We start from the raw sequence: 13,107 nt of genomic DNA on the forward strand, positions 1-13,107 counted from the left end.
TTGAAGTCAGATTACAGCTTGGGTAGGCAAACTAAGGCCTGGGGGCCGGATCTGGCCCAATTTCTCGGACGGTCCGAGAATCAGAGTGTTTTTACATGAGTAGAATGTATCCTTTTATTTAAAATGCACCTCTGGGTTATTTGTGGGGCCTGCCTGGTGTTTTTACATGAGTAGAATGTATCCATTTATTTAAAATGCATCTCTAGGTTATTTGTGGGGCATAGGAATTCGTTCATTTTTTCCCCCTTCAAAATATAGTCCGGTCCCCAACAAGGTCGAGGGACAGTGGACTGGCCCCCTGCTGAAAAAGTTTTCTAACCCCTGGATTACAGCATCACCCAGCAGTCAACCTAAATTTGACATTCAAAACTCTTGGTTCTCTGTCCAAATTTATTTTGCTACTTGCTCTCCTGTGAAATACAGAAGTGTTGCAAGATAAGTTTCCAGTCACCGAGAAGCATGAATGTGCCTTTTAGAAACTCTGTGGCCACCCATTAGTTGTTGGTTTAAAGTAATCAGAACAACCAGTTGCAAAAACTCTGGATTCATTGCTGTAACTAGATGGTGTTCCAGGGGCCAAGGGGTGAGAAGAGATGCAAAGCAATGCAGTTGAATTTCTGGCCATAGTAACTCCCTGGAAATATAATGTTCGAAGATGCTTCTGAATTTTACAAAGTAAGTTTGTGCTTGTGGTTTTTATGCTGGGCAAACGCCGAAAGGCCATGTATGTAACTGTCGTGTCTTTGTATTTAACATGCTAGGATCAGCCCCCTATCTAAAGTTTTTCTTTTCTTTTTAGAGTACAAGTTGAATTCTACATGAATGAAAACACATTTAAAGAGAGGCTAAAGTTATTTTTCATCAAAAACCAAAGATCAAGTAAGCATTTCTCTCTCTCTTACTACGTGTGGGTGTAATAGTGCTTCCTCTAAACCCGGGTTTCCTAAACTTGAGTTGCCGTCTGTTGTTGGACTACAACTCCCATCATCCCTAGCTAGCAGGACGAGGGATGATGGGAACTGTACTCCAGGAACAGCTGGAAACCAGCATTTGGGAAACCCTGCTCTAAACAATCATGCTTGCTGATGATAAGAAGTGGTTATGTGTTACATCACTAGGGGAATATAGTCATGTTCATTACTTTTGATGGGTCTATTTTGAATAAATATTAATTGATTGCCACCCTGTGTTCCCAAATTCACATTCTGCTTGTTAGTTGTTTGTTGCTTATGTATTTAATCAATTTAATATTTGCACAGCCTCAACAGTGTCTTAATGCTGCAAACTTTCCTCATCCCATGCTCTTTTAATATACAGTGGTACCTCAGGTTAAGTACTTAATTGGTTCCGGAGGTCTGTACTTAACCTGAAGCGTTCTTAACCTGAAGCGGACTTTCCCATTGAAAGTCATGGAAAGTGGATTGATCCGTTCCAGACGATGAAAAAGCACCCCCTAAAACAGCAATTTAACACGAATCTTACTGTTTCATGAGACCATTGATCCATAAAATGAAGGCAATAATCCATGTACTGTACTATAAAATAAATAAGACAGTATTTTAGATGAAAAAAATTAAAATTTATTTCCAAACTCACTGTTTGGAGGGGGCTCAGGGTCCTCTTCCACAATCACAGTCGGCTTGGCTCCCTGCATTCGTGGAGGCCTCTGAGAGCTCCTGCGGCTTGAGCCCAGTTGCAGAGCCTCTGCAGGCACTGTGGATGCTGGGGCTCGGCTCCCGACATCCGCGGAGCCGCTCTAGGCACTGCAAATGTCGGGGCTTGGCTCCCGGCATTCGCAGAGCCCTGCAGGCACCGCGAATGTCGGGGCTTGGCTTCCGACATCTGCAGAGCTGCTCTAGCCACCATGGATGTCAGGGCTTGTCTCCCAACATCCGCGGAGCTGCTCTAGGCACCGCAAATGTCGGGGCTTGGCTCCCGGCATTCACAGAGCCCTGCAGGCACCGCGGATGTCGGGGCTTGGCTTCCGACATCTGCAGAGCCGCTCTAGGCACCATGGATGTCAGGGCTTGTCTCCCGGCATCCGCGGAGCCGCTCTAGGCACCGCAAATGTCGGGGCTTGGTTCCCGGCATTCGCGGAGGCCTCCGAGAGCTCCGTAGGCCCCGCCGATGTCCGGGTTTGCCTCCAGGCAGCAGCGAGGCCTCTGAGAGCTTGGACAACTTACTTCCAGCTTACAGTCGTTCGTAACCTGAAAAAACATAAGTTGAAGCGTTCGTAACCCGAGGTACCACTGTATAACCATGATGCTCTATAAAAATCCAGGGGCTAAAGACAAACAGATCTAGGCACAATGCCACAATAAGAAGAAAACCTTGCTTTTCCCCCCCTCTTCAAAGACTCAATTTATCTAAAATGCACTGTTTTGGGGGTCTTTTTTTGGGGGGGGTAGCAGGTCTCTCACTATATCTTGGCCAATGGAACATTTCTGGAAGTACAGCCTACAAACTGTGCCAACTTTAAGATAGCTGAAGTAGGCAGCTTCCTTTCATGGCTGCCAAGAAGTATAGGAATCCAGCCAGATATTCTGGTGGATATTTCTAAAGCAAGTTGAATATGAGAGAGTCCAAGTCAGACCAATGCCCCAATTACCCTACCTAGCATTGGACTTCTGGAGTCCCAAGCATATATATCCTTTTTAACTTGCATTCCTGAGCATTGCATTTGGGTCCATCCACGAAGCGTTTCTCTTATGCACTCACACATACAATTAAAAGTTACATTGTTTTTCCTATTAGATGTAATCCTCACTCCCTCAAGTGAATTTTTAATTTTAAAATCTGCCATTCTAGGGAAACCTGTAAGCACTCTCCACCTGTTCTGTCTGGTCTTAACCTCTTTATGACACAGTCTCAGTTTTGAATGCAAATTCTACAATAATGCTATAATTGTTTGCTTGTATCAGAGTCAAGCTAAAGAAGGTTCCACTTCTGGTTCCACGGAGCTATTTTTGTGGGACTTTGGGTCCCACAAAACTTATCCTTAAGTTACGTTGAAGCCACTTGAATTGCATCTGAATGTCAAGTCACTCTTAACCACTTGAGTTCAAGGGTATGTTTTTTTATTTTAAATCAGTTGGAGATTCTTCATGATTCATAAGACTGTATCTGGGATTCTTGGAAACATATGCTTTCTGATTTTATATATACTTAATGAAAAACGTTCCTATACCACTTACCCATAAAATATGGCAGCAATCATGTAGGCAGTAGCCATTTTACATGTGTCCAATTGACACGTGATCATGCACATACTTGTCATTTGCAACACAAAGGTGGCCCGAAAACAGAGCAGAACAGGCTGAGGCTGGGCTTATGCGTGCTCCACCAACACAGACAGGGGTCAGGAACAGAACCCCCAGGCAAAATGTAAAAGCAGCACAGAACATTTTAAACAACAGCATAGGCCAGTTGACGGAAGGGGTGGGTAGTATTCAAGAGATGCTTCAAAGTCAAAAGCATGGATGCCTGATAAATTTCTGCTAGACATTCAAAGGGAAACCAAAATGCTTGTTTACAAAGCTATTGTACTACCAACCTTACTGTATGCTTGTGAAACGTGGACGACTTATAAATGCCATCTCCAGCTCCTTGAAAGATTCCATCAACTGTGTTTTCGAAAAATTTAACACATCACTTGGGAAGACAGGTGAACTAATGCAAGTGTACTGGAAGAAGCAAAGATCACCAGTGTTGAAGCCATGATTCTTCAACATCAACTTTGTTGGACTGGTCACGTTGTGTGGATGCTTGATTATCGTCTTCCAAAGCAACCACTCTATTCCAAACTCAAAAATGGTAAGCAAAATGGTCAACAAAAGATGTTTAAAGACTCTCTCAAGGCACATCTTTAAAAAATGTAGTATAAACACCAACTACTGGGAAACACTGGCCTGCGAGTGCTCCAATTGGAGAACAGCCTTTACCAAAGGCGTCATGGGCTTTGAAGACACTCGAACTCAGGGTGAAAGGGAAAACGTGCTAAGAGGAAGACACTTGGCAAACCCTCACCGTGATCAAATCCCGCCCAGAAACTTATGTCCCCACTGTGGAAGGATGTGTGGATCCAGAATTGGCCTCCACAGTCACTTATGGACCCACTGTTTAAACCATGTTTATGGAAGACAATCCTACTTGGCTATGAATGATCACCAAAGAAGAAGAAGAGAGGAGTGTTCCATAGCATGGGGCCAGCGACGTTAAATGTCTACATTCTAGTTGAGGCTAGTCAGGCATCTGTAACATGGTGGACCACCAACAATGGTCCTCTGGATGATCTCAGTGATCAGACTGGGATATATTGGGCTGGGATTTTAGAGCCCTCACTTCTTCTAGACATTTCAAGGCAGTGCATTGTCAGGAGCTGGAGTCAGGCGTAAGTCAGCAATAAAACAACAAAGAATCCAATGTCAGTGAAGCTAACTCTTTATTCAAAAAACAAAGCAGCTCAGTCCTAGTGGTCTTGCCCCAATAAGGCAGCTGTGGCAACAGAAGGCCCCTGCCTTCCCACCACTCTCTAAAGCTACTCCCCTGGTTCCTTCCCCAGAGCCTAAGACTCCGTCATCTTGTCTCTCATTGTTTGCCGTCTTCATTTCTCTGCATGTTCTGGGAGATCAGCGGGGTGGAGAGCTGTTCATAGCAGCAGGAGGAAACTCCCTAGATTCTCCAGCTGCCTGCCTCATCTCTGTCTCCTGGCCCCCCTCCTCCCCTGTCTCTGAGTCTGGACTGCCTCTTCCTGCTCACTAAACCTTGTTACGTCTTCAGCTTCCATCACCTCCTCCTCCCAGTCTGTTCCCTCTTCTCCCTCCGACCATTCATTGTCATCCCACCACCAGTCCCCTGTCTGACCCTCCTTCCCAGTGGGGTTCCCCAGCTGGTATCTCCCACCACTCCTCTGCAGTCACCTAGTCCATGACATGTATGCTGTCTTCTCACACGGTCTCTTGACCGAGCCTCAGATCACACTAGTTTTCAGCAAGGTTGCTGCCTTGTGTGTCTTTGAATCATGCACTGGACCTACTGTCAATGCTTCTTCATTTCTTAGTTCTGCCTCTCACATTAATGTCTTAACTATTTTATTTCTTTTATAGTTGCAACCCAGACTTTCTACTCAGTCACCACATACAGGTTTTGCCAGAGCCAATTGTTCAAATATTATGCAGAGTATATAGCCTTTCCCCATTTATTTATGTATTTAGGGAGTCAAGATTTTCATTACTTACACAATAGCAAAACAACAAAAACCTTCGCCGGTGTAATAGCCCTCCCTTTCTGCATCTGCTCTGCATCTCCTATGCTTTGTTCTGATTTTTATACTACTTTCAGAGCCAAATTTTCATTAAGCTTCAATTGAAAATGCTTAGGTGTGAATGCTCCCATAAACAAAGGCAAATTGAGACAGGTAATTATGCAAAGGTTATTTTTGATGAAGGGGTAGTGACTGGAGCTTGAAAAGATAACTTAATAGAATCTCTAATTCTGCACCTGCGCACATACTTTTCCCCCAGCTTTTGCCAGTTTGCAGAAGGAAAATTTCCATTTGCAAGTGCTGTTGGAATCCATCACTAGGGTTTGCTGTCAGTGCCGACAAGGCGATTGGCACTGACAGCCAGTTCCTTTGAAGCTGTCACCTGACATCGCAATGGCATCAGTAGTCAAAATGGCCTGTGGGGTTGCGGGAGGTCAGGATCCAGCCCGTTAGCTGGAAAAGGTTCCTCACTCCTCTGTACAGAGGGGGTAAAGGGGATTTTGTAAGATATGGGCACAGCATGGAGGCCACTGCAAATCATTCATGACTTTCATCCATCAGGGATGTATCTGTTTGCTGTGCTGAACAGGGAACATTATCCACACCACTATAGAACTTGGACATCCTGTGATTCTTGGAAAAAGTCATTCAACCTAAACACTGAACAAATGTGTACAAACGTCACAAATGGCCACTTAAAGTGACCTTCCCATGGTGTGTGAATTGTGTGCCTGGGCCAAAAGCAAGTAAGAAAGATATTGAGCCAAGTGATAATTGTGCTGTAACATCAATTGTTTCATTAGACAGGTAATCCTGTAAAATTCAAAGGCTCGCATCGAATCCTCTGACAAAATCGATCCTAGACCTTGTAATTAAACTTGCTATGCCTGGGAGCTGAATGAAAGTTATTTTTTTATCCTTGATTCGAATTTTCTGCTTGACTGCCAGTGTATCCTATTACGAGCAATACGTAGTTAGAAAACCAGGGTTCGTTTTCAGCAAAGGTTGCTTGTCTCCTCCCCACCCTGTTGGGTGTCTTTTCCCCCCACCCCCAGCAAGAAGTGCAGGTGTGCATCTTTGTGTCTGTGCATTAAATGAAATTTCACACCACCTGTAAAATTCAATTCAATTACTATTAAAACCATCAGGCTCTCTGAGTCTTCAGCTCCCTGTCCCCCAGAGGAAATAGAAAGCTTCTCTTAATTATGTTTGTTAGTAATCCAGAATAGTAAAAGATCTGCAATCTTTTTATTTGAGTCGTCCAATGTTTTTATTTTTTTTAAGGCCGCAGTTCTTCCTAGGGAGAAAGACTCACTGAACTCAGTCAGATCTACCACTTTGCAATCTTGAATTGAGCTACAATATTGCTTGGTCTTCTCCAAGAAATGGAGGCAAACCTTGGCCAACAGCAACAAGGTATTTCTGGGACTTTGTACAAATGGACGCAAGGAAAATGAAGGAGCAGGACTATGTGGGTTTGTGAGTCTGCAACGTTGGAAGCCAAAGTAAGAGAAAAAAGGATTGTCTTCCCATTAGAATTCCTGTGCCATTTGCTGGAGGAGGGATGCACAGACCTTGAATCTCACATCATGGTTGCCATTTGCCTTCCTGCCATGGAAGGCAAAAGTCCAGGACCCCTGGCCATTTCATAGATCCAGCTGAGATGTTTTTGGGAGTCATAGATGGCAGAATCAATGTGATACAGGAGACTAACATGATTTTCTAGAAGACTGAATCAAGTGTCCATCCATCCATCCATCCTTTTTTATTTTTTTAAGGTGGGGAAGGAGATTTGTGATTGTAATTTCTGCACGCATATGGGCATCAGGGTGGAGTCCTCTCCCCACATATTCTACATTCCAAGCAAAATAGACAGGATGGGTCTTATCACTTTTATACCATGGGAGCAGGATGTTCAGCTCTGGTAAACATCAGAACTGGGATTGAAGGAGAATAATGAAAAGGTCTGGGGAAAGCCCATGATCCTTAAAAACTGAATTACAGTTAACATTCAATGGTAGGGAATCTGCTCACCTCTCAGGCAGACCATTCCCTAGCTGTGCCCCCATTGCCCTGGCACAGGCTGCTTGATGCTTGAGACTCTTGGAAGATTGAGATGATGCTCTAGGTCAGGGATGGCAACAAGTGACCTTCCATATGTTGTTGGACTGCAACTCCCATAGTGATTGGCTAGTGTTGGCTAAGGCTGATAGGACCTTGAGAGCCACTGCTTCTCCATCCCTGCCCAAATTACCACCTCTTTGGTTCCAGTGAGAGCCAGTGTGGTGTAGTGGTTAAGAGCGGTGGACTCGTAATCTGGTGAACTGGGTTCGCTTCCCTGCTCCTCCACATGCAGCTGCTGGGTGACCTTGGGCCAGTCACACTTCTTTGAAGTCTCTCAGCCTCACTCACCTCACAGAATGTTTGTTGTGGGAAAGGAAGGGGAAGGAGAATGTTAGCTGCTTTGAGACTCCTTCGGGTAGTGATAAAGCGGGATATCAAATCCAAACTACTACTACTACTACTACTACTACTACTACTACTACTCTTCTTCTTCTTCTTCTTCTTCTTCTTCTTCTTCTTCTTCTTCTTCTTCATTTTCTTCCTCTTCTTCTTTTTCTTCCTCCTCTTCTGCTGTCCCCTTCTGCTTCTCTACTAGCATTGGCCAGATCCAGGTATGTTCTAGCTGCAAGAGACAGGCAGGAATTTATATTGATAGGGAGGCATTCCTTAAAGAGTTAGACTAAGCTTGGCAAAAACCTAGGTTGAGTTTCCCATGCAACCACAAATCTCACCAGGAGACCTTGGGAAGATTGTTCTTTCTCAGCCTAACCTACTTCACAGAATTGTTTGTTCTTCCTCTTCCCAGTCTCTCCTCAGTGTAAGCCACCACGAACGTATTAGAGGAAAGGCAGAATATAAACAGTATAGAATCAGTCTGAGCAGAAATGAAAAGGTGCTGGGGCATGGCAGTGAAAATTTGAGGTGGCCTTAGAAAGGAGCCTGCAGCTCTTTTGAAAAAAATGCTCTGCTTCCATTTTCTGTATTGATAGCTAGAGTCAGAATCCTCATGAGTACCCTCAGTCCTTTCCCCCCCTGGGGGTACTCAAGAGTACGTGGTATTGGCACCTTTTTTTCCTAGAAGAAAAGCACTGGTTAAAGGTGTGTCACTTACTCTAACAACTTATTGGTGAGTACAGACACCCTTCTCCTAGAAGAAAAGGACTGAGTAGCCCTCAGCCTTAACATACATGCATTACCTGGTCTATGTTGGTCCCAGGCCACAGAGAGGTTAGGCTGGCCTCAACTAGAGCCAGGGTTTTCTCAGCTGCGGCTCCAATCTGGTGGAACCCGCTGTCACAAGAGACTAGGGCCCTGCGGGACTTGACCTCTTTCCGCAGGGCCTGCAAGACAGAGCTGTTCCACCAGGCCTTTGGTCAGAGCGCAGCCTGACTCCCTCCTCTGGCAATCTGCACAGAATTTTGCTTAATGGTTGCCATTAATTTGATTTTAAATATTTTTTATAATGAAATGTTTTTAGAATGTTGGATTATTTGATTGTTGTTAGCCGCCCTGAGCCCGGCTTCAGCTGGGGAGGGTGGGATATATAAATAAAATGTATTATTATTATTATTATTATTATTATTATTATTATTATTATTATTATGAGTATTGCTGTTGTTTTCTCCACATGGCCACTTCACCCCATTAATGGGAATTTATGGTTGTGACTGATACAGCCTCATAGGGAGAAAATGGATAGTATTGGGGACATTAAATGTTTATTCTGAAACATTTTAAAAACACCACAGAAAGGTGTCAACCGCACAGATTACTAAAAATTCACAGTGTCATTAGAATTCATCAGCTGTCTTCAGCAGATGGCAATATTAACAGAGTAGGAAGCATTTGTTGAAGAATGTCAAGGGGGAGATGAATTGGGAGGATAATAGGCAGAAGAAATTGTTAGAGGCACTGGCCTGCCTGTCAGAGACAGGATTTGATATATCTCAGCAGGCGCTTCCTTCCCTTTCTGTGCACTTCTTACTCACCACCACAAACACTGGTGTCTTTGCTCTGTCTTATTCTGGTCCCTTTCAAATCTCTAACCTTTAAGAACAGAAGCAGCTAGTCACCCATTCCCAGGAGTTGTTCCAATAGGCACCAATTCTAAAGGCCTCTTCATTCTTCAAGCCTTCAACGGACGCCAAAAGGACATTAGAATGCCAAAGGCCGCACTAAAGACCCAACTCCTGTCATTGCGGGGAACTGACCTCTTCCTAAGGGTGGTAGAGTGGTACCTTGGTTGTCAAACAGCTTGGTTCCCGAATGCCGAGAACCTGGAAGTAAGTTTGCAAAGGTTTTTTGGAAGTTGGACTTCCAACATGGCTTCCGCAGCTTCCAATTGAGTGCGGGAAGCTCCTGCAGCCAATTGGAAGCCGCACCTTGGTCTTTGAACGGTTCCGGGAGTTGAACAGACTCCCAGACCAACTTAATCCATATTAAGTTTGACAACCAAGGTACCAGTGTACTGTCGTAGTCTCATTGCTGAGCATCAACATGCAGAGCTCAGTGGAGTGGGAGACCAGCCAACCAGAAGAGTCTCTGAGGTGTACTTGCCTGGAAGCAGAGCCAGCGTCCAAAGTCAGGTCCAGTCCTAGCATCAGGCAAACAGCAATTCCATGTGGTCAAATGATCCAGGGGTCAGAGAATTCAATGTTCATGGGGTCAAGGGTCCAGATGAGCAAGAAGCAGCAACGTAGAGCCATGAATTGCAAGTGTTGTTACCAGCATCTGACTGCAGCTGGAAGTTCTGCTTAAGAAGGCTGAAGCCAGGTGGTTCTCACCAGTGCCTTCTCCTCTGAGTTCTTGAAGGGTGATGGGTGGAATCACTCTGCCTTCTCCCCCTTCAGGCTGCTGTTTAGCAAGCGCAGCTTACTCCTGGCCCATGACAGGTATCTGCAGGATGCCCTGTAGTAAGTGGTTGGGTGTATAGGGGATGAGACTCTCTCGTAGGTATCCTGGTCTCAAGCTGCATAGGGCTTTGTACAGCAAAACCAGCACCTTGATTTAGCCTGATGGCTAATTATTAAGCTGAAAGACGGTAATTGCACCAGGGCCATCTGTTCATTTTCATGGCAAACATTGTTTCAGAGGGTTTCAGGGTTATTGTTTTGGTTTGTACAACTCCATATCTGTTTATAGTCGGCATGGTTTAAATTGGATGTTTTGTGTATATAACTTGTATATACATTGGATGCTCTTCCTCTCTCTAACCTGAAAAAATACAAAATGCTTTCTTTGCTTCAGATGCACCCTATAATATAATTTGTGCATGATTCAGTGACCGACAGCTATCTTTGTCCTGAGCAAAAGAAAACTAACTTTCATCGAGAACAGATGAGCAAATCTGCTCTTGCAAACTCGCCACGCCCCATGCCCTGGTGTTGTTTCACAGATAGGAAGGAAGCACTGTTTTCTGGCCAAGGGTGTTTTGTCTTAAATAAACAAAGCTTTGAAGATACGTAATTGTACATTCAGCACCAGCTTTCAATTATCTGATTTTTAAGTGGTCTGTGAGCAGCTACAATTCTGAACAAATGTTGTTCAATATTTTATGGGCTTCCATATGCGTTTTCTGCACAAAAGTAATACTGGGAGGGTGTTTGTGTAGGATCCAAACAATTCATTTATTTATTTATTTATTTATTTATTTATTTATTTGGTTGGTTGGTTGGTTGGTTGGTTGGTTGGTTGGTTGGTTGTACTTTTGACCAGAATCCCTGATGTGGTTCCCAACACAAATGTCACAGAAGAATTAATGACCCTACACTCAAGAAACAAAACAGTTGGCTGCCATCTGCTAGTATCTTTTCTCACTCCAGTTTCTCTCCAGCGACCTCCCTACTGGGGCAGTTGGGGTCAGATGGTCCTATTGTGGGAATGGATAGTCCAAATGAAAAAGGAGCAGGCATGTGGAGATGACTCTGCCTGCCACCTTCTCCTCATTCCATAACACAGGGCAGTTGGTTATACATGGCAATGTGGAGTGAGGAAAGAAGCCATCTGATTTGGAGCAAATGTCTGCTCTGGTATCTTCAGCTGCCCCGTCCCACTGTTTGATTCTTCCTCTATTAGTGTTAAATAGCTGTGAGTTGAGGGACGCAGGTGGCGCTGTGGGTTAAACCATAGAGCCTAGGACTTGCCAATCAGAAGGTCAGCGGTTCGAATCCCTGCGACGGGGTGAGCTCCCGTTGCTCGGTACCTGCTCCTGCCAACCTAGCAGTTCGAAAGCACATCAAAAGTACAAGTAGATAAATAGGTACCTTTCCGGCGGGAAGGTAAACGTCGTTTCCGTGCGCTACTCTGGTTCACCAGAAGCGGCTTAGTCATGCTGGCCACATGACCCGTAAGCTGTACGCCGGCTCCCTCGGCCAATAAAGCGAGATGAGTGCCACAACCCCAGAGTCGGCCATGACTGGACCTAATGGTCAGAGGTCCCCTTACCTTTACTTTAGCTGTGAGTTGAGGGAGGAGACTGTCTACCAAAACTGTAACCAAGATAGTGAGTAATCTTTTTCTTTGAGCTACTCGAAGCTGAGTAAGATTGTGTTCCATAAACACGGTTTTAACAGTGGGTCCATAAGTGACTGTGGAGGCCAATTCTGGATCGACACATTCTTCCACAGTTGGGACACAGGTTTCCAGGCGGGAGCTGATCATTGTGAGGGTTTGCCAAGCGAGCCTTCCTCTTAGCATGTTTCTCCCTTTCACCCTGAGTTCGAGTGTCTTCAAAGCCCATGACACCTTTGGTAAAGGCTGTGTTCTCCAATTGGAGCACTCGCAGGCCAGTGTTTCCTAGTTGTTGGTGTTTATACTACACTTTTTAAAGATGTGCTGTGAGAGAGTCTTTAAACCTCTTTTGTTGTCCACTGGCATTACGCTTACCATTTTTGAGTTTGGAATAGAGTAGTTGCTTTGGAAGACAATAATCAGGCATCCACACAACATGACCAGTCCAATGAAATTGATGTTGAAGAATCATGGCTTCAACACTGGTGATCTTTGCTTCTTCCAGTATACTGGCATTAGTTCACCTGTCTTCCCAAGTGATGTGTAAAATTTTTCAGAGACACCGTTGATGGAATCTTTCGAGGAGTTGTAGATGGCGTTTATAAGTGGTCCATGTTTCACAATAATTGAGCGTTCTCATTCCACCCCTGCTTAGGCCTTCCTCCCCACACACTTTACAGTGAGTATGGACTTATAAATTCCACAAAAACTTCACTTTGTTTCATTGTCTTTCTTATAATAGGCCTCCGGATACGCTTGTTCAATTTTTCACTCAAGCTGCTTAGCTGTTTGTTGTACATAGTACGAGTGCTCCTGGATGATCCATCTCAACAACACGGATGGTAATGTTTTCTTCTTTTATTTGCCTTTCAAAATGCTTCATAAGCTGTTTCACTCAACAGTTTATGCTTCATAAATGGTTTCACTCATCGCTGAGCTTTAATTGTGCATCTGTAGCAGCCATAGGCATAGTTTAGCTATAGGCTAAACTGTATTAGCTATAGGCATAGAATTTACTGTATGGGGGGGGGAGCAGAAAGTACAAGAATCTTAGAAAAAAATCATCACCAACATGGTGTGGTGTGGGTAAATTGCAGAGGGACAGCGTTTTTTAAGACCATTTATTGCACTGCCTGTCGTATGTCTCACAAGAACACTTGCAGCATTCTCAGCAAAACCTTTTAACGGAAGGGGTTTTCACATCTGGAATGTGTGCATTGTATTTAGGTCACTATTATTGGCCCTTATTAATTTTTACTAGCACGTTGTTT

At 44.3% G+C, this 13,107-nt stretch overlaps 1 protein-coding gene across 8 annotated transcripts in view; it reads left to right on the forward strand.

The window, feature by feature from the left end:
• KCNT2 (potassium sodium-activated channel subfamily T member 2) overlaps window positions 1-13,107 on the forward strand; it is a 214,778-nt gene that overhangs the window by 73,143 nt on the left and 128,528 nt on the right. For all 8 annotated transcript variants that reach the window (XM_083506736.1, XM_083506739.1, XM_083506742.1 and 5 more), the window contains exons 2-3: window positions 800-879; window positions 12,579-12,678. In XM_083506736.1, the coding sequence (XP_083362862.1) occupies window positions 800-879; window positions 12,579-12,678 (180 nt within the window). The remainder of the gene's footprint in view (window positions 1-799; window positions 880-12,578; window positions 12,679-13,107) is intronic.

The sequence above is a fragment of the Podarcis liolepis genome, assembly GCF_965112155.1.
Source record: "Podarcis liolepis genome assembly, chromosome: 6".
NCBI lineage: Eukaryota > Metazoa > Chordata > Lepidosauria > Squamata > Lacertidae > Podarcis > Podarcis liolepis.